General features: G+C 38.7%; 1 protein-coding gene across 1 annotated transcript in view; it reads left to right on the forward strand.

The window, feature by feature from the left end:
- Nucleotides 1-1611: 1611 nt before the first annotated feature.
- The window catches only part of LOC121245187 (aspartic proteinase 36-like), a 39365-nt gene continuing 18079 nt past the window's right edge, over nucleotides 1612-22897 (forward strand). Inside the window, exons 1-7 of the mRNA XM_041143460.1 lie at nucleotides 1612-1961; nucleotides 2956-3085; nucleotides 3266-3513; nucleotides 5257-5481; nucleotides 8189-8351; nucleotides 8450-8523; nucleotides 11857-11947. Of these exons, the coding sequence (XP_040999394.1) occupies nucleotides 1732-1961; nucleotides 2956-3085; nucleotides 3266-3513; nucleotides 5257-5481; nucleotides 8189-8351; nucleotides 8450-8523; nucleotides 11857-11947 (1161 nt within the window). The 5' untranslated portion in view covers nucleotides 1612-1731. The remainder of the gene's footprint in view (nucleotides 1962-2955; nucleotides 3086-3265; nucleotides 3514-5256; nucleotides 5482-8188; nucleotides 8352-8449; nucleotides 8524-11856; nucleotides 11948-22897) is intronic.

Consider the following 22897-nt stretch of genomic DNA (forward strand, 5'->3'; position numbering starts at 1 on the left):
GCTTGGGTGCCAAATCAAGCATCAACTTAGGTCATCTCAAACAATGCCTTTGTGCGACCTGAGCATAACCTAGATCGTCCAAGGCCAGAACCGAAGCACTCCATAGGGATGCCACGTTTGGTTAGCCAAGATTTTCATCTCATCTATACCGTAAAGTAGTTTTTCCTATCCAAACACTATATTTCATTTTTAAATTTTAAAAACATCCACTTAAAGAAACAGTTGACAGTAAACAGTGTAGAAACAGTGATTTTTCCATATTTATTTTTTTATTTTCAAAATGACACCTACACTCATTATTAGTACTGATATAATATTTTAATTGAATATTAACGGAAATTTAATAGAATAAATTATTTGATCAAAGCTGAGGCAAATGGAGTAAAAAGCTCAAGCCTAGAAATAGGAACTACAGTGTCCAAAAGAGGATTACCTTAATATCTAATGCTAATATAAAATAATATCATTAAATTTTATTTTTGAATGACTATGATAAAACAGTAATATCATTATATCATCCATATTTCAAGATTTATTCCAAAATTTCTTATTTTTTCTATAGAAAAATTTTTCTCATCCGCCACTATTTACCATCCCACACCTTATAAAAAAGAGTTTTACTACACAACCTCCACCACATTCCACACTCTATATTTTTTTTAAATTTTTAAATTTTTTAATATTTTTTTGAGTTTATTCTTTTTAAATTATTTCAAAATTTCCATTTATTATTCATATAATAAATATTTGATAAAAGAAAAAAATAATAAAAATTAAAAAAAAATGTAGAGTGTGGAATGTGAGGAGGTTATGAAGATTTATTCTATAAAAAATACCTCTACACCCTGTGAAAACACCCCTACATCCTATGAAAAAGTTATAAGTGTGGGGTGTGTGATCTGAACATTGACTGATTTGTAGCAAAACTCTTTTCTATAACTCATTGAACTGATTTGGATAGTGAATTGAGATAAAATAAATTGAGATAATTTGTGAATAATAGTGAGATATTTGAGTTGAAATGAGGTGAATTAAAAATAGTTTGAGAGAAAATGTTTTATGGAATTTTTTAAATAAAAATATTATAAAATTAAAATATTGTTAGACTATAATTTTTAATATTATTTTTGTTTTAGAATTTGAAAAATTGAATTACTTTTTATGCTTTGTTTAGAAGTTTGAAAAAATTGTAAAAATCAGATAATAATTAGATAAAAAAAATAAAAGATTTGAAATTTAAAAGTATTTATATATTTTTTTTTGATAAAAAGTATTTATATTTATGATAGTTGAATATCTAGATGGAATAGATTGAAGGATCTAGATGAAATAGATTGAAGGATCTATATGTCCAAAGTGTAGTTTGGATAATAAGTTGAGATGAAAATTTACAATTGAATAAAATATTGTAAGAATATTATTTTTTAATATTATTATTATTTTAAAATTTAAAAAAATTAAATTATTTATTAGATTTTATGTAAAAATTTAAAAAATTATAATAATAGGATAAGACGCCATAAAAATTAAAATACAATGGCCTAATACAAGGGCTTAATATTTCTACGAGAAGTCACGTACACGTGACGTAATATCGTTTGACATTGAATTCGCCATCTGTGTCACAGGTTTACGTCCCTGGTTTCCTCTTTAGCCCCTTGACGGGGCGCGGAATTTCAACCGGCCTAGTAGCTTTCAAACTGGGGTTTGAAGGAATTGAGGTCGGTGGGAATGGATCTCTGGCGGTTGGCTTATTCGGTGCTCCTTTTTCTGGCTTCTTCCTACTCTTTCATTGCTGTTCATTTTGTTAGAGCCAATGTGGTGTTCCCGGTGGAGCACAAGTTTAAAGGCCTGGAACGGAACTTGAGTGCATTCAAAGCCCATGATGTACGCCGTCACGGTAGAGCACTTTTTGATGTGGATCTTAAATTGGGTGGCAATGGTCAGCCTACTGAAACTGGGTTGGTTCCTTGATTTCTCTCTCTTTCCTTGAATTCTTTGAATTTGCATTCTGGGTTTTTTGCAGCGCTATTATGTGTTTTCCATTAATGGTGATAGTTTGTTTTGTTTGTGCAAACTTAACTATAGATTATGGGCTTTCTTTCTGATTTACTGTAATGCTTGTTTCAGCTCTTTCTGGTTTCTTGTGCGATGGTTCAAGTTAAATTGAAAATTCATTTGCGTATGCGATTTGAGCTTTCTTTCTTTCTGTTTTCTTTGTTGCTGATTTTTCCTTTAGTTGGTTTTGAGAATATTACGTTTTCTGCTTTCTGATTATTTGATTCTGATAAATAATGATTGATATTGCTATTTGTTTGAACTTTAGGTCTGATATGATGTTATATGTGCTTGTGTTACTTTAGTACGCTGAGATCCTTGGTGATAACAAAAAAGTATGCTCAGATCCAATCTCTATTTTTCTCTCTTGTGCCTTTGGATCGTTTTCTCTAGTTAATTTAAGATACAACTATTGCATTATTGGTTTGTTTGACATTTCTTTCTTATTTAGAGCCGGTTTGGATTGAGAGAATCTTACTACTATTCATAAATTTCAACTCATAAATCTCACTACTATTTACAAACCATCTCATCTCATCTCAGAATCCAAACGGGGGCCTTAGTCTGTTGTTTTGGTGCAGAGAGAATCAGAAATTCAGTCTAGTTGTGCTTAGTAGTTGCTTAAGGCTGAATTAACTGAATCTCTTTGGACAAACATTAAAATTTAGGACTTTTTTTCTTCATTATTTCTGTACGTGCTATCACGGGATTTTACTCGCAAAATGGATCCACAAGCCGCCCACCCCCCCCCCCCCCCCCCCCCCCCCCCCCCCCCCCCCCCCCGGCGCGGGGTCCCAACACACACATACGCATATCACCTACAAGAAAAAGGATAAAACACTAATATTTTTTTGTATTTCGTTTTGCATGCTTATATGGTTTACTTGGGTGCTGTAGGCTGTACTTTGCTAAAATTGGGATTGGGTCTCCATCAAAACAATATTACGTGCAAGTTGATACAGGAAGTGACATTCTTTGGGTGAATTGTATCGGCTGCAGCAGGTGCCCTAAGAAAAGCGGTCTTGGTGTAAGTACCTTTAAATCTTGAATCGAATCTTGAATCGAATCTTGAATCGAGTCTTAATTTGTTTTTTGGATCAGAACTATTTTATTCTATATTTCCTCGTGTGAATTTTATATCGAGTTACCCAAATTATATTGACTGTTTTATTGGCGCTACATTATTATTATGATGATTGTACTACAGATAGAACTGACACTATACGATCCAAAGAGCTCCTCTACTTCAAGTTTGGTTACTTGTGATCAAGATTTTTGCAATTCCACATACGATGGTCCACTTGCTGGTTGCAGGCCTGGCTTGGCTTGCCAATATAATGTTGTTTATGGAGATGGAAGCTCAACTTCTGGATACTTTGTGGAGGATAATGTGCAACTTGATCAAGTGACTGGAAACCTTAAAACAGCACCAGCAAATGGGAGTATCATATTCGGGTGGGTTTTGTTTCTAATATTACGCTTCAACACCATATAATGGACAATTTTAGCTATCATATGTATTCATGACCGAGCATATCTGGGGCATTGATCTATGTAAAATGCTGAACGTTAGCTATAATGATAATATCTTTTGTTTTTTCACTTCAAAGAATATAAATTCAAAAATATAAGTGACCTTATAGGAGTTCAGCTAAAGTGATATCTTGGCACTATTTGAGATATATGGCCGATAGGGGTGTAATCAGTCCGGTTTGGTCTTGTCCAGGGGGGTCACGGACTGAAATTTTTGGTCCATGATTTTGCCGGCCCGGACCAGACCGATCACCCCTAGGGATCAGGACTGGACTGTTAGCTATCGGTCTGTTTGGTCCAATCGATCCGATTTAGTCCATATGAGTTAAGAACATTTTTTTCCTATTTTCTTTTTTTGGCAGATAAATTAATAAAAAAAATTAATTAAATTAGTAAAATTAAAATTAAGTGAACTCTTTAATGTGGATTATGTAACTAACTCATTAAAAAAATAATTAATTATAATTATATCTATGATGTTAATAATTACTAACTTAGTACTTTAGTATTCATAATGACCTATATTAAAATTCTAACATTTTATATATGGTTACTGAATATTAAATAATTTTATTGTCCATAGATTATTCATGCTTACTTGCAATTTAGGTATTTTAAAAAAAATTATCTAATTACTTTAATTAAGTGTAAATAGTAGAATATGTCTGTACATATAATTTACTTATAAAAACAAATGGATATACATATAATAACATATACTATCATATGATTTATTAGTTATTTTATAGCATATATTATTTTAACATTTTATATGGTCAATGATATAATAGATTAGATGAAAATTACATAATTAACTTATACAATTACTATATAAAATAATATATTATATATATATATAAAATATTTTAAAAATTTATGACAATCTAATTTGGTTGATTTTGGTCTGGTCCAGTCCAAAAAATCCACACCTCAGGACTGGACCGAAAACCAAATTCCTCACAGACAAAGGACCGAAACCAACAAAAAACATTTTCGGTCTGGTCCGGTCTAGTCTGTTTTTTCGGTTTGGACCGTAAAATTTTCACCCCTAATGCCAATATTTTTCTTGACTGCTAAAATTTGTTATTTTTATTCTGCTATTTTTCAATATAATTGTCTCTAAACCTTGAAATATATTTTCATTTTTTTTCTCTAAATTTTTTGAGTATTTATACTTCATTTTAATGAATTACCAACATTCTCTCGCTTATGCTACACCACAAACTTTGATTCAATACAATTTGGACCCAATCTTGAAGTCTTAGTGTCATCTTGTCCCCTTCCAGCCAAAACAACAGTTAACTTAGACAAAACCATATAAATGACATGATTGGCCCTGCTGGCAAAGCATTTTTGTTAGAGGCATGTGTTATTTACATGCTCAGTTAAAGTCGGTTTTCAATAGAGATTAGAGGGGATAAACTGACATTGAGATTTTAAATTACGGTCCAAGTTCTGTTGAGGTAAAGTTTAATAGTGCTGATTGATTTCTTAGAACCCTTGTTCAAGTTCACTACTACATACTCTTTACAAGCTTCATCACAAGTTTCAAGTCGAGTTCTGCGGTGGAATTTTACTTTTGTCCAAAATGATTTCTTCTTGGAGCATTGTGTACACTGGCAGTGCTGTTTCTAGATATTATAAACTTGCTTCCTTGTGTGATAGGTGTGGATCTAAACAATCAGGGGAGCTTGGTTCATCTTCGGAAGCTCTTGATGGCATTCTTGGTTTTGGACAGGCAAATTCATCCATGATTTCACAGCTTGCTTCAGCTGGAAAGTTGAAAAAAATGTTTGCACACTGCTTGGATAATATACATGGTGGTGGAATCTTTGCCATTGGCCAAGTGGTGCATCCAAAAGTGAACACAACGCCATTGGTACCAAATCAGTATGTGATGCTACTGGACATTCTATAAAACTTGTGATATTTATAGCTACCATTATTGGTTGGCTGGTAGTAGTTCACTATTATTAGTTAATGAGAATTGATCAGTTTTGATGGTGATGCCATTAATATGGAAATTCGAGTTTACCTTTTTTCAGTTTGTTCTTATCTATTTTCTATTTCGGCTTCTATTGCCGTTCTTTGCTCTGTTGTTTGGGGACTCAGAACTTCTTTACCTTTTGCTTCATTTAATTCTGCGCTGACTTTAATGTGAATGAAGAATGGTTGGAAGAGGTAGAGATTACAAATCATTCATCCAATTATTGCTTATTGTATGCTAGAGATTGCAAGAATAAGCTTTTGTCGGTATGAGTTAATTATTTATGTTCTCTTCTCGAGTAAAAAGCTTTGTGGCTATGGCGGCAATGGAAGCAAAATGTTGGTTACCATACTACTGATCTGACCTATCTCAACTTTGGATCAATTGAAAGAGGAAAGGAAGAGCAGATGAAGAAGTGAGAAACATTGTGCTCCCAATTTTACTGCAAGTTTGAACTGAGAATTAGTTTTCTGGTAGACTTTTTAGCATTCAATCCATCTACACAAAGTATTAAATTGGTTACCGCTGTTGTGAATCATCCTGGTTGTTTATGAAAATTTGACTCGCCTTGGTATGTTTAATACCAATGTAAGATATAGATTAGATTTAGTTTAAGTGGACAATAGTGACATCAATAAAACTACTTAAGTATGAATTTTGTTTTATACATAAAAGACGGAACCCTTGTAGTAGTCACAGACTAAAACTTTTCGCCTTGGGGATGCTACTCTACCTAGCCATAACCAACTCGAAGACACCAGGATGTGATACGCCAGGGGATCCCACATCCTGACTATTAGGTGAGGCCAAATACGACATCATTCCATCCCACTCCCTATGAGGCATTCTCTTTTTCGTGTGATGTACTTGGTAACGCTTCTTGGAATGGTCCTGGGGAATTCTCTATCCCATACCATGAATATAGACTCTCGCTAACTCCACAGACACATACATGCACACACACACACATTGATATCCACGTTCCCACATTGGGTCTCATCATCAATTGTAGAAAGCATCGAAAACTTTGAAAACATTAGAAGTCAGCAAGTAAATGTAGTTAGAAACATAGTTCTTGAAATATATAGTTATGCTGGTAGAAAAGGGGGAAAGAATTACAGAAGTAATGCAATGCCTCTCACACACAATGTTCACCCCACATTACCCAACACTTTCTTAGAACCTAATCTACCTTCATACGTTGGAAGCTCTCTCGTTGCTTCTTTGCTCCTTGCTTTTCCGTAGTAGTCACCTTCTTCTAGCTTTGTAGTGAATAAGGTCTCAAAAGTGAGATTTTGTCCCACGTCTAGGTCCTTTATATATAATGGGATTGTCAGATGTCCTTTTTGACATATCTTTGACTCCAGGTATGCTTGTATAGGAGTTTTTCATCCTTGTCTTGTCATACTATAGGATGACAGAGACAGGTAACTAGGGTATGGTCCGCACACGCTACGGTCTGCCAACTTTCCATACTTCCTTGAACGAGCGTTCTCCATGTGGTGTTGGGCATGCTTTTGCATCTAGATGACACGACTTATCGTGCCTTCACCTTTCACTACGGACCCACACTCCTGACTTAATCTTATTAAAGATATAATGTTCTACCACAATTTATTTCCCATTGTGTCGTGTCGTGTCGTGCTAATGGGACTGTGCATTGGAATGTTATTTTTACTAGAAATGTCAGGATTGGGAACTTGATGAGATTGCAGATTTTTTCAGTTTCTTTTATTCTCTGAATATAGGTGGTAATGAGAGGGATCAAATGCTGTGGAAACATACGGGGAGCAAAAAGTTTTCAGTTAAATCATATTATAAGGTGTTGACTATTCAGCAGCATATCTCTTTTTTGTGGAGGAGTATTTGGAGGGTTTTGTGCCGTCTAAAGTTGCATTTTTTACTTGGACAGCTACAAGTGGGAAGATTTTGACGGTTGACAATTTGAGGAAACATGGTATGATTGTTATGGAGTGGTGCTTCATGTGTAAGAAAAATGGTGAATCGATTGATCATTTATTCTTACATTGTGAGGTGGCTAGGGCGTTATGGGTTGGTGTTCTTAGTAGAGCTGGGTAATGCCAATGAAAGTGGTGGATTTACTAGCATGTTGGAATAGGCATCATAGTATCTCTCAATTGGCAGCGGCGTGGTGGATGATTCCTCTGTGCATATGGATGGAAAGGAACGAGATGTACTTCAACAACAAGGAGTGAGCTGTTGAGGATATCTGGAAATTTCTTGTCTTCTTTGCTTCAGTGGTTTTCTGCTATTGTACTTAAGGGAGGGAATGTTCATGAGTTTTTGTTTTCTTTTCAGGTTTCTAGAATGTAGTTAGATGTTTCTCTTGTATACTTCCTGGGTACATGGGTTTCGCCTAGTTTCATTCGATCAATAAAGTTCTTACTTATCAAAAAATGTGCTAGGAACCTAACTATTAAGTTCATTATAAAGCTTACTATAATTTTTTAAATCTATATAAAAATTATAAAAGTGTTTCTTTGCAGAATGTTTTCTTAGTTTTTAATTTCTTATTCAAGTACTTTTTTTATGAAGTTAAGTTTTGGCTTGTGAAATTTGTCATAATTTTTTTCTTATCTACAATCATAGGGCACATTACAATGTTGTATTGAAGGATATTGAGGTGGGTGGTGACGTTCTATCGCTTCCTTCAGATACATTTGAAAATGGACTTCGGAAAGGAACAATAATTGATAGTGGTACAACATTGGCTTATCTTCCGGAGGTGGTTTATGAGACCCTAATTCCTAAGGTACATGATATTCTTCAACTCACATTAATTTGAGGGCTTCCTTTCAGATTCTTACACACCTGTGCGCATATTTATTTTCATATTCCTTTTGTATTCAGATTATGGCTCAGCAGCATGAATTGACATTACATACCGTTGAAGACCAGTTTTCTTGTTTCCAGTACATTGGAAAGTAAGGCCAATTGAAGTGACTCTTTTGCAATTTTTTATTATAAGAGTGACAAAAGCTTTATTATCTCTTGGTTGTGTAGGGGTTAAAACCATCTCATTTCTGTATTAAATGTCGCATGACAATGAAATCAGATGAATCATAAGATTTCTGAAATTGAAAGGTTTTACATAATAGATCCTAGACGAAAGAAGAGAGGGTTAAGAATAACATATAATAAAAATAGTAAGGATATTTATAGTATATTTTTTTATAAGTAAATAAAATTCATTGAATCAAAGTAAATAGGCATAGCCCAAGTACACAAGAAGTATACAAAAGATAACACCCACTTACATGTTAGGAGCTAGAAATGAATACAAGAAATTCATAAAAGCTAGCCCCATTGAAGAAATAGCGGAGGCCCATAGGAATAAAGTATGGAAAAAGAAACATTTAAGGCCTCGTTTGTTTTTAGAGATGAGATGAGTTGAAATTAAAGTTAAAAAGTTGAATAAAATATTGTTCGAATATATTTTTTAATATTATTTTTGTTTTAGGATTTGAAAAAGTTGAATTGTTTATTATATTTTGTATGAGAATTTGGGAAAGTTGTAATGATGAGATGAGAGGTTTTCAAAGTTTTCAAAGTTTTGGGTTTTAGTTTTGAAAGCAAACCAAGCCTAAGTTCTTCCAAGAACGTTCCCGATCTTCGAAACTCTGGCCGTTCCTTTCAAGCCAAATGCAGCACATGAGACATAAATCCATTTTTCCCTCTACAACAATTTGAGGGTTACCCTGAAGCTCTCTCCAATAAGCAAAAAAATCCACCACCCTCTTGGGTATCACCCAAGCAACTCCAATCCGGTTAAAAATCTCATCCCAGAAAGCCCTTGCCACCTCACAATGAAGTAATAAATAATCCACTGATTCACCACTTTTTTTTACACATATTGCACCAATCCACAACAATGAGTATGCACTTTTCTCAGATTGTCTGTGGTAAAAAAAATTTCATTGGAAGCAGTCCAGCCAAAGAAAGCAACCATGGGAGGCACCTTACTCCTCCAAATACGCTTCCAAGGAAAAGGATTATGGTTCTGACATGACATAGCCTTGTATAGACCTTGAATATATTGTTCCTAGAATGAGTCCAAAACAACCTTTCCACCTCCACACTACTAGTGCTTGAAGTGTTCAACAAGCTGAAATGATCTGAAATATCACCCAATTCCCAATCTTGGACAGCTCTAAGAAAATGAACATTCCACCATAAAGAACCACTAGAGCTGCCGAAAAGGTCTGGCACCAAAGCCTCCTGGTCATAGGAAATCTGTAAAAAGGGAAGGAAATGCATGTTTAAGGGCCATATCACCACACCGGATGTCATTTCAAAATCTGACCCTGGATTCGTTGCCCACCACAAATCTAAGGTGACTAACAAAACCCTCCCAACCATTCCTGGTGTTTTTCCACAACCCCATACCATGTTCACCTCTCACTTCATTAGAGCACCAACCCCAATCACTCCCTATATGGAGTCAATAATAGCCCTCCATGATGACTCCCATTACCAGTTCCCAAGGAGTGCCTTATTAAAAATCCTCACCTTTCAAATCCCCTATCTTCTGTGAGAGATCGGGGAACAAACCATATCCCACCTAACCAAATGGAACTTGGTCTCCTTCTCGATTCCTTTCCACAAGAAATTACGAAAATACTTCTCAATCTGATTAGCCACACTTGCAGGCAAATGAATAAAGTGAGAGCAAATCTTTGAGGTTGGAAAAAGTACTCTTGATTAATGTTCCCCTTTTGACAAGTAAATCCTTTCCCAACCCGCCAACCTTTTCTCAATCTTCTCGATAACGCCATCCCAAATTGTCTTCGCCTTATATAAGTGGTCCCTAGCGGAAGACCAAGGTATTTTCATGGGCAATGAAGAGACCTTGCATCCCAAAATATTAGCCATGCCTCTTGTATTATGCACAGAACCCATCGGAGCCATCTTGGACTTTGCAGGATTCACACTTAGGTCGGAGACAGCTTCAAAAACGAAAAAAAGAAAAGCAAAAGAACTCTACATGATTGAATGTGACGCTTTGGCGCACAAAAAAGCTGTGTATCATTTACAAAAAAATTGGAAACATTGATTAAACCATTATTAATACAACCCACTGAAAGCCCCCCCCCCCCAACAGCAGCCTCCAACATCCGACTAAGCGCACCCATAACGATAACAAAAGGGAAGTAGACAATGAGTCTCCTTGTCTCAATCCACAAGAGCTGTTAAAGAAACTAACGGGGCTTCTATTCACCATGATCGGGAATCGGACTGTGGATACACAATGCTTGATCCACATACACTCTCTCCTCGCCATTGAAGAGCTCTGCTGTTCTATTAAGAGAGAGGATTATAAATACTGGCACGCCATGTATACTAAGAAATTAGGATTTGGTAATATGCTATTGCAGAAGATTATTTTCGAGCAATTAGAACTGGAGGACGAGGACGATTATGATTTAGAAATGGAGTATAAAAGCTTTGCCAAAGTTGTGCTGGCATTGTGTAGTGGTAGAGGCATCTCTATAGGGCTTGAGGTGGGGTCTTGGCTCTGCCAAAGTTATACAGACAAGCTCAAACTCTCCTTACCTTTTCTTTTCTCTTTTAATTCAAGTGTTTAAACTAGTACTTATGACATCTTTAAAATGCATGTCTCTTTACTTTGTTATGGTCTTGTCTTTCCAGTGCCTCCCAATTTATTAATTTTCAATCTTTTCTTTATATCCTTTATAAATATCGATTTGAGAGGAGCTTAGTAATTGTTTTATTCATTCTTTCTTTTGTCTGTAACTTATTGTTTTTGTTATTTCTAATGTATGAGCCATATAATGGGCAAAGGCCATCAGAAATGATATTTGAGTTTAATAATTTGCTTTTTATGTGATAATGCACCAGTTAATGAATTATAGTTTAGTAATTCCTAGATAGATCTTGACATTTATTACAAATTACAAACTCAAATTTATTGAATTGATGAAGCTACAATTTGTTATAGTTTAGTAATTCCAAGATAGATCTTGGCATTTATTACAAACTACAAACTCAAATTTATTGTAGCACACCACTTGCTGTGGGACACTTTAGAGTTATAGAAAAAAGCCAAAACTCTAATACTTTTTCATGCTAGCTGATGTAGAAGGCTTCCACATCAGTGGTGCGTTGGATTTGTCAATAAGTAGCCTTGCAAATAGATTCTTTGTTGTGTCAACTTCATGAATGTATTTCAAGTTGTTTAATACTTTGAGGCTTTTGTAGAGACAAGCTTGATTTTCTCTCTTCTTGTATTCCTGCAGTGTTGATGATGGATTCCCAACAGTCAAGTTTCATTTTGAACGTTCCCTTTCTTTGACAGTTTACCCCCATGAGTATTTATTCCAGATTCGAGTAAGTAATGTGAGAGTTAAAATTTAAATTGAAATCCTCAATCGTTAGGTCTCGTTTGGCAATTTGCTGGATTCTCTTTTATAAATGCTTCTGTTCTTGTGATTTTACTCTCCATATACTGAACTTTAAATGCTCGGCTAAAATTGATTGTAAAGTTGACCTTTTTCATCAGATAGGTGAGTAATGTTGATTTTATATATATATTTTTATCAGTAAGAGACAGATATTATATATATGAATGAAATAGGCATAGAGCCCTTGTACACAGGAAGTATACATAAGAACACCTAAATACATTCTAAAAGCGATAAATTAAAGACAAGAAATCCTATACATTGTCCCCATGCAATACAATAGTGGAAAACCAACACATTAAACTGTGAAGAAAAAAATTCTTCAACTCGGTCATTGTGCGTTCCTTATCTTCAAAGCAACGCACATTCCTTTCCATCCAAATGCACCACATAATGCATAACGAAATCATCTTCCACACTAATGCCACTTGATGACAGCCTTACATTTTTGTCCAACAACCCAACACCACCCTCATAGGTATAACCCAAGCAACATTAACCCTTTGAAAGATCTCATCCCACAACACTCTTGTTACCTCACAGTGTAGTAAGAGATGGTCCACAGATTCTCCATTCTTCTTACACATGTAGCACCAATCCAACACTGAACATCCTTTCTTCCTCAAGTTGTACGTGGTCAATATCTTCCCAAGAGCGGCATTCCAAACAAAAAAAGCTACTTTAGAAGGCACACAAAACCTCCAAATATTCTTCTAGGGGAACGGAGTATTGTCAAGTTGTGTTGTCAAGATGTTATAATACGCCTTAACTGTACATATCTTGTGATTATTAGACCTCCACTTCAATCTATCTTCTTGTGCCATAGGAGTCCCCGTGGAATATAGTAGGCTAAAAAAATCTGAAACAATAGATAATTCCCAGTCATGGAGATCCCTATTAAACAGAATATTCCACCGGTGCGCACCATGAAAAAATAACTGCATGTCCGCCACTGAATCCCCCCTGTTAACTGCAATATGATATAAAGCTGGAAAAACCCTTTCCAATGCACGATCTTCACACCACATGTCCCGCAAAAAATTGATTTGATTGCCCTCACCAACTATAAAGTGAATTTGATTTGCAAAGCATGGCCACCCCTTCCTTATAAACTTCCATAAACCCACACCATATCCCCCTCTCACTTTGTTGATTTTATATCTTAGTCTCGAAAGTAGCAGATATCAAGAAAGATAGATGATACGTTGTCTCAAGAGTGGTTTTACATAGATTTCTAGATCAAACTACATATATAATTGTAACACCCCGTTCCCATAGGATAGAGATGTTACTAACATTCATAACATAATGCCCGGTAAAGAGATTCATATCTTGAATATACCTCATTTATTTAAAAGCGATAAAATATTAAAAACTGATTTGAACATAATCGTCTCAAAAACTGAACGTAAAGTAAAAGAACATAAATTAATCCTAGGAATGATGTAAAAGACGTCTTATTCTTGTGTGAATTATCATCTATTCCTTCCAAATCCTTTGTACTAAATCTACTCCTGGCCATCTAGCTCTGCATCGTCATAAACATCATCTGTAACAATTAGACATGAAAGAAACAAGAAGACAAACAAGAATGAGTCGAATACTCAGTAAATAGCACATTATACTGTAAAACATAATCTAGCCTAGCATGGATTTAGTTTCTGAAGACTCTTAACAACATATATACATATATCGTCATATATTCACATAGCACATATCTATCCATCATCATGAGCTGAAGCATACATAATATGTAACGTGAATGTGTAATAACTTGTTTATCTTGTTTAACATGGAGTGAAACACGCTTGGGTCCGTGTTTCACTTAACTGAGTAACATGAAGTGAAACACGCTTAGGTCCGTGTTTTACTTAACTGAGTAACATGAAGTGAAACACGCTTGAGTCCGTATTTCACTTAACTGAGTCATGGAGTGAAACATGCTTGGGTCCGTGTTTCACTTATCTGAATATCATGGAGTGAAACACGCTTGGGTCCGTGTTTCACTTTACTTGTGGTTAACCACGCTTGAGTCCGTGGTACTGTATTAAAATTTCTTATCTTTCTTAATGCATGAGAATTCACTAGGCTTCATGAACTTTCTTAACATGACATATTCTTGTACATGGCATAACATAACATGACATAGCATAACATGACTAGAACTGAACATTTTATGACATTCCATGGCATACATGATCTAAGTATTACATGAACATGGCATACATGATCTACGTGCTACATGAACATGGCATACATGATCTAATTATCATATGAACATGGCATACATGATCTAATTATCATATGAACATGGCTTGCATAATTTGACTATTCTATTACATGGCATATTTGACTTGAATTACTACATGAACATCTCATGGCTTTCATATGATTTTAGTAACATTCAATCAATCAAATAACAAATTCATTCATTCAAGCATAATCTCATATTTCATCAAAGATCGTGAAAGGAATCTAACCTTGACTTGTCTTATAGCGTAGCATAGATAATCATCATAAGGACATCACATTTTCATACATAACAATAATATTCACAGTACGCATGCATTCATATGATCATACTATTTACCTCTTAGTGCTGCTTCCTGATTTCCAACTTGTAGCGTGTTATCTATACAAGATACTCGATGTTACTAATTTTCTAGATAGACGTGTCGCGGTTCTCTACGTGATTAAATACAAAATTGGAATTTAACATATTCGTTATCTTGTTCCCATGCAAAATTAATGAATACTTGTGATATATAATTAATCAGGAATAGATAGCTTAGTAGTATAATCGGGTTTAATATAAAGCTGCTAGATAAATAGCGTAAAATTAAATCTGAAATTTAGGATTTTATCATGTAAAAATATATAACTTAAAATAATAATCTAATTAACTCCTAAATATTGTCTACGTAATATAAGGGAATTAGGCCTACTAACACAAGGTGCTGAGAGGGATAAGGATCGGGCTTAGTACAGGACAGAGCCCATCTGATAGTTCAGCCCTTACAAGAATAAAATCACCAGGCCGAATGGACCTCAAAGCCCAAGGCTCACTTTGATATCAAAGGCAGGAAACATAAGTCTGAGAGTTGTGAGAGGGAAGGTGTCGTGCGATAACATGGAACTCACCGAGAGAAGAAGGCTGAGGCGACGGCGGCTCTCGGGTGGCTGGAATCTACCGGCGACGCGACTAGGCCCTTGGGGCAGTTGTGCGACGCGAGAGAGAGAGAGTGAGCTGAGAGAGTTTGGAGAGTGAACTATTAAACCGACAAATACTAGGGAGAGAAAATGGTGGCTGACGGCGATGGGCTTACCGGAAGGGAGTGGTTGCGACGGAACTAGGTTGGCCGGCATTTTCTGTGGTGGTGTGGGAGGTGGTCTGTCGAGATGACTGTTGGTTGCCGAGAGGGGCTACGATGGTGCTTTTGTGAACGAGTTTTCTTTCTCTGCGTTATGAGTTTTCTCCCAGAATTGTCTTGTGCAATTCAGAGGCTTTGTGGGTTTCTTATAGGCGATGGGAGGGAACAACGTGAACCTTCAGGAGATTGGCTGAAATTTGAAGTTGCCTAGACTTTAGGAGCCTATTCTTACGAGGATATAGATTCTGAGAGGATTTGAAGAGTTTGAGTTGGAGTTAATCTCAAACTGGAATCGAGTCTAACACGGGAACTTAATGGATAAAGTATACGAAGGTTTTGGATAGGGAAGGAATCACTAATTTAATCTATCTGTTAGCACATTTTCTAAAATGATAATAAAAATATAAAACAATAAAAATAAATAAATAAATAAAATACTAGTTTTAAGCCCTAAATTTGGATCCGTATGCTACAATCTCCCCCCCTTAAAAGAAATCTCTTCCTCGAGATAACGTACCTCAATCGAATAAATATGGATACTTGGTCCTCATGTCCTCTTCTAGCTCCCATGTGGCCTCTTTTTCCGTGTGGTTGCTCCAAAGTACCTTGACCATCGGGATGGTCTTCTTGCGGAGTGCTTGAGCTTTTTGTGCAAGGATTCCGACTGGAAATTCTTCATAAGTCAGATCCTCGCGAACTTGGAGAGGCTCGTACTCTAGTACATTTGGTGAAGATGACGACCGAGTGACCTTGCCAACTTGCTTGGCCTTCCACAAAATGGTGGTGTTTGGGTGATGGAATGATGATGTATTTGGGTAGGCTAAGTGTTTAGGCTAAGACAAATCAACGTGGGTGGCTAGATTTGTTCTTGAGTGAAGTGCCGAGATGATGGAGGCTAGGGTGGAATGGATGAAATGAGGTTATGGTTCGGGTTGGAAACAACTAGGGTTGCCGTGGACTATGAGGAAGATTGGCTTAGGATTATGGGTGTGTGATGCAAGGGGAATGGCCTAAGGTTTACCCTTGATGTTTGGGCCACTTGGATGATGATTTGGGTATGTATGGTGTAGTGTAGCTAGGGTTTTGTGGGGTGACTAAGATGGATTTCGAGATTAGCAAAATGTGGCTTAGGGTTTGAACTTAGGATGATGCTAGGGTTTGGTTGGCTTAGGAATGGATATGGTAAGTTGGAAAGATGGAAGGAATCTTTGAGTGATGAGGGAAATTTGAATTTGAATTTGAATTGGATGAAGTCAAGTCTCCTAAAAGGAAGGAATCACCTTAGGGAGCCTTGAGGGATTTTAGGAATTGGATGAGTGATTGGAGGGATGGAGTGATTCTAGAGAAGTTCCTAGAATTAGGGATTAGATTGGATTGAGTCAACTTTCCTTGAATTAAGGTAGTTGCCAAAGAGGACTCTTGATGGATGGCTAAGTCAAGGGTTAAGATGATGGAGTTGGCTAGGGTATGTGTTTAGGATTTTGGAGTTGGAGTAAGGAAGTGGTCAGCTAGGGTTGGCCGAACAAGGATAGAGAGTGATTCTAGGAAGTTGTTCCTAGAATCTAGGAACTCAATTTGGAAAGGATTTGGCCGAGAATGGTGAAGTGTTTGGGTCAACTAGGGTTCCTAAATTATAGGAACACAAGTTTGGCAAGTGGAATGGGTGGCTAGGGCAAATTCAAATAAGGCAAGTGATTGTCGAAATTTGAATTTGAATTCAAATTGGGAGTGTGTTTCGGCTAGGGCAAGTTTGATGGAGGGCACAATTTATGGTAAGTTTGACAAACTTATGGAAAGGATGACAAACTCTATGGTGGTCGAAATTTGTGTATGGCTTGGATTGAATGGATGACACCAATGAACACTATGAATGAATGGACTCAACAAAGAATATGAACTCTTTTTATGATTTAAGAATATTTTGATATGCAAGAAAATATATGAACAAGATGAAGAACATATATGGACAAGGATAGATAATGGATGAACAAGATAACACTTCAACTATTGATTCACGGATTGCACAATAATTGAAATAAACCTCATATATTGATGAACACAACTTGGATTCACGAATTGCACCAAGTTGCAAGAACGAGATAGATGGAATGAACCACACCTATTCACGAATTGTAAGATGTGATCCTCTCTTTGGGATTCACGGATTGCACCCAAAAAGCCCAAGTGCTCTAGCACCGAAATATGATCTCAAGAATAAAAAGTCTACCCACTAGGGAATTTGCCAAAAGATGTGAATACAAAGACTAAGGGTCTTATTTATAAGGATTACAAGTTGGAAACCCCCAATAGGTCCCACGGAAAATAAATAATTAAATAAAAATTAATAATAAAAAATAACATAGTTGGCATGGGCCAAGTTGACCCATGGCATGCATGAGCCCATGGGTGGGCTAGGCTGGCTGACAGGGCCCTGGGCTAGTCTGGGCACTGGGTGCTGGGGCGCTGGGCGTGCTGGGGCACGCGCGCACTGGGGCGTGTGCGTTGCGCGTGGGCTGGGTGCGGGCGATGGTGCGCTGCGGAAGGGGCGCGGGCGAGATGTTCGCGCATGGGGCGCGGGCAAGGCGCGCGCGCGGCATGCGTGCTGGGCGCGCTGTGCGTGCTGGCCATGCTAAATGGGCTGGTTTGGTCACCAACCTCCTTAGGCATTGCGCAGGCCCGTGCGCACGCTAATGGGCCGCGTGGCCCTGCGCACGCCCAAGTGCCGCACAGCCAGACTAGCCAGGCCCAGCCAGCGCGCGCGCGCACTTACAAGCCAGCCCCCTGCTGCAAGCCAGCGAGGTTAGTGGCATGCCCCAGGCACACCACCCAGCGCACGGCTCCAGCCCATGCCTTGCAGCCAGCGCCTAGGCCACCCGCCCAGGTCATGACCGCACCACCTGACCATGGCTCACCATCAGCAAGCCATGACTGCACCGCTCCTGACCATGGCTCACCATCAGCAAGCCATGACCGAACCACTTGACCATGGACCAGCCCGAGACCACCATGCACCATCTTAGCCCACCATGGGCCATGCATGCCACGGCTAGACTTGGTCCATGACCACTATCTCATTGTTATTTTATTTATTTAATTTAATTAATTCCAAGGGACCTATTGGGGGTTTCCAAGTTGTTTTGCTTATAAATAGAACATTATGTAATTGCCTTAGGATCTTTTGGCAAAACTCTTAGTGAGAGACTACTTGTTGAGAGATCATATTTTCGGTGCTTGGGCAATTTGGGTGCAATTCGTGAATCCCAAATTGATTTATCAATCTATGAGGTTTATTCATTTCTTGTGCAATTCGTGAATCAAGATTTGATTGTTGTTTGATTGTTTCAGTGTTCATTCAATTGCATTAGTGTTTTACACTTTGTTCTTGAGTGTTCATCTTTGTTCTTGAGGTTCTTCATCATTTTATCCTTTCAATCCATTTTACCCTAGATTTCGACCAATACAAGTGTTAGTCAAACTTTCCATAATTTGAGTGATTCCTTGTGTTGCCCTAGCCGAAACCTTCCCTAGCCAAACAAGTCAAATTCGGCAATCACTTGCCTAATTAGACTTGACCTAGCCGCCCATCCTACTTTCCATAATTAGAATTCCCATAATTTAGGAACCCTAATTGACTCATTCCCTACCATATTCGGCCATATCTTTTTTTTTTTTCCATTTAAATCCCAAAAATTTAGGAAACCTTCCTAAATTCAAACCCAAGCCGTCCAACACCTCCATCCTTTTCCAAACCCTAGCCAACCATCATACTTTCCCAAACCCTAAACACAAACCCGAAGTGGCGCCAACCCTAGCACACCATAGTGCCGTGCGCCCTTAACCATTCCTAACCATACACTTCCTTGAACCATTTCCTTGTTTCCATCATCCTTCTAGCCTAAACACCTAACCTCACCATACCATATTGGCCATTTGACCATCCTTGATCGAGAACCAAGCAAGAGAGGAATTAGGGTTCGGTCAACTCGAGACTACCATTAGCGTGGCGAACCTAGTGTTTAGGGACTTGACCGAGGTCCCTAAACACAAGGAATCACTCAAATTATGGAAAGTTTGACTAACACTTGTATTGGTCGAAATCTAGGGTAAAATGGATTGGAAGGATAAAATGATGAAGAACCTCAAGAACAAGGATGAACACTCAAGAACAAAGTGTAAAACACTAATGCAATTGAATGAACACTGAAACAATCAAACAACAATCAAATCTTGATTCACAAATTGCACAAGAAATGAATAAACCTCATAGATTGATAAATCAATTTGGGATTCACGAATTGCACCCAAATTGCCCAAGCACCGAAAATATGATCTCTCAACAAGTAGTCTCTCACTAAGAGTTTTGCCAAAAGATGTGAATGCAAAGACTAAGGGTCCTATTTATAAGGATTACAAGTTGGAAACCTCCAATAGGTCCCTTGGAAAATAAATAATTAAATAAAAATTAATAATAAAAAATAACATAGTTGGCATGGGCCAAGTTGACCCATGGCATGCACGAGCCCATGGGTGGGCTAGGCTGGCTGACAGAGCCCTGGGCTGGTCTGGGCGCTGGGTGCTGGGGCGCTGGGCGAGCTGGTGCCGGCGCTCGCTGGGCCGGCGCGCGGGGCGCTGGAGAGACGTTGCGCGGGCGAGGCGCGCGCGCGGGGCGCTGGAGAGACGTGCTCGCGCGGGGCGAGGCGTGCGAACACGGGGCGCGCGCGGGGCATGAGTGCTGGGTGTGCTGTGCGCGCTGGGTTGCGCGTGCTGTGCGCGCTGGCCATGTTGAATGGGCTGGTTTGGTCACCAACCTCCTTGGGCATCCTGGGCATGTCAAGGCAGGCCCCATAGCATGCCTGTGGGCCTGTTTTGGGACTGTCCAACCTCGTCTTGACTTGGCTAGTGGCTTGACCATGGGCCACAAGACATGGGTTCCTACCATTCCCCCTCCCTTCAAGAACATCCTTGCCCTCAAGGATTAAATTTGAAAATTTCCATGTTCTCTCCTCATTTTCTTATTTAGCCATCCCCATGGCTAAACAATGTGCCCCTCCATTGTCCTATTTTTCTAACATTGAGACCTCACCCGACTTGGTCTCTTTGGAAGATAAAGTTGCCCATACATTTTTCTTGGACCCTAGTTTGAATTCCGTGGTCCTCTTGTTGTAGTCAAGCACTATCCTTCCAAGGCCCTTGAGCCATGGAGTGCCCAATACAACATCAAGCCCTACCAAAGGAAGAACATGTAAATCCGCCACTACTCTCACTCCTTGCACATTCATTTTTACTTCCTTCACCAACTCTTCACATTTCATTTTATCCCCACTTGCCATCCTTACATCAAATGGCTCTATAGGAATTGGCTTCAACCCAACCTTGGCAACAATGTTAGTGTTGACAAAGTTGTGTGTGGAGCCACTATCTACCAACAAAGGAACCTCAAATGTCCCTATCCATGCCATCACCTTCAAGGAGGTATGCTTTTGGGTCCCCATCAATGTATTAAGGGACAACTCGGCCTCTTTATTATTTTTTTTTACTTTGGCCTCTTCTTGATCGGACTCCTCACTACATGTTTCCTCAAGATATTCATCTTCCTCCTCCACACTCCTCTCATCAACCAACATGTACACTTGTCTCGATCTACATTTATGCCCAATGCCCCATTTGTCTCCATTCTTAAAACGAAGGCCTTTTTTTATTCTCTCTTGTACCTCTTCCCTTGAAATTTTTTTCACTTCAATTTGCTTAGACTTAGAAGCACTCCCCATTTCCTCTTTGCCTTTCCAAGAAATATTGGTTTGCAAGGGTGTAGTAACCTTACTCCCCACTTCCTTAGATTGGCGTTTCTCCATATTAGTGCTCTCTTCTAGGATCTCCGCCATCCTCATTACTTCTTGACTCTTAGAGGGTTGCTTTAGCTTAATCTCTTTGGCTATCCAAGGCTTCAACCCATCCACAAACGTGCCCACAAGGGCCTCCTCGGACCAACCTCTCACAAGGGTTTGGAGTTGCCTAAACTCCTCAATGTAAGCATGCACCTTGTCTTTTTGCCTCAACTTGGCAAGTTGGCCATGATGGTTAATGGTTGGGGATGGCCCAAATTGCATTAGAAATTCTTTTTCAAAGGTCGTCCAACCCAATCTTCTCCTTTTTTTCTCATATTGGTCCCGGATCCACCTCCACCACTTACTTGCTTTCCCTCCAAATAAAAACACGCCGTCAACACCCTCTCATGTCTAGGCACCTCATATGTATGGAAGTAGTGGTCAACCTTATCAAGCCATTCATATGGATCTCCCCAATTAAATTTGGGAAAGTCCACCTTTGGCCTCTTAGGTCCCCGGTCATAAGTCCGGTTTTCCCTTCTATTTTCATGGTGGTCAACATCATATCCTCTCTCATGATGGTCTCTTCTTCTCTCATAATGGTCTCCACGGTAATAAGGCCTCTCATACTTTTGCTCATGCTCAAACTCGGCCTCATAGGCTTCCTCTCTTGGTGGTCTCTCAAGCCTTACATCTTGATACTCTTCTCTCACACTATGGGTTCTAGTGGGATGGTCAACATTTGGAATCCACCTCTCAACAACCACTCTATTGTTTTCAACTCTACTACCCCGTCTCAACTCATGTTGTGGTAGCTCACGTATGGACCCCGTGACACTTGTCTCGGCCCCATCCACAAAGGCATCATGCCCTTGCCTATTTGGACTATGTGGGGGCCTTTGACCATTAGTTTCCACCATTCTCCTCTCAAGCCTCTCAAGACTTGCATTGGTCTCTCTCTTAAGGGTCTCCACGTCCCTCCTATTCTTCTTAACCGCACGGTTGGTAGCATTCAAGGCCATGGTAAATTCGGCCAAGGTAGTCTTGACCTCATGGATAAGGTGGTCAAGCCTTAAGCCTTGCCTTTCTATGGCCTCTATACGTTCCCGGTTGGAAACACCTTGTTCCTCCTCTTGAACCACACGACTCATGGCTAGAAATTTAGTGGGGGCTTGCTCTTGGTTCACAAGTCCAACCTTGGGTCCCCCACCTTCAAAGGTGGTCGACCCCTCTTGCACAAGACGGTCCAACCTTGGGTCTTCCACCACTTGTGTGGTCGACCCCTACAAGCAAACTACTACTTTCTCCTCCTCAACTCCCAAACTTCAATTCACAATCAATGAAAAAAAAATCAATGGGATCCACGAGGGTCTCCCCCAACCAATTCACAAAGTTTGGGTTAACGTGTTGTTTACCTCTTTAGAGATGTGAGAACTTCCCAAAAAATTCCAAGCAAGGTAGCCCTCTCAATGCAATTGCTTGATGGAAGTACCAAGTATTGTTAGGGCTTCTCTCAATCTCCAAGCAAGGTGGCTCTCTCAATGAAACTCCTCAATGAATATCCAAGCAAGATGACACTTTCAATGAAAGCACCAATTAATGTTAGGGACCTCGGTCAAGTCCCTAAACACTAGGTTCGCCACGCTTATGGTAGTCTCGAGTTGACCGAACCCTAATTCC

This window comes from Juglans microcarpa x Juglans regia, unplaced genomic scaffold (assembly GCF_004785595.1).
Source record: "Juglans microcarpa x Juglans regia isolate MS1-56 unplaced genomic scaffold, Jm3101_v1.0 JmScfU0001, whole genome shotgun sequence".
Taxonomy (NCBI): Eukaryota; Viridiplantae; Streptophyta; class Magnoliopsida; order Fagales; family Juglandaceae; genus Juglans; species Juglans microcarpa x Juglans regia.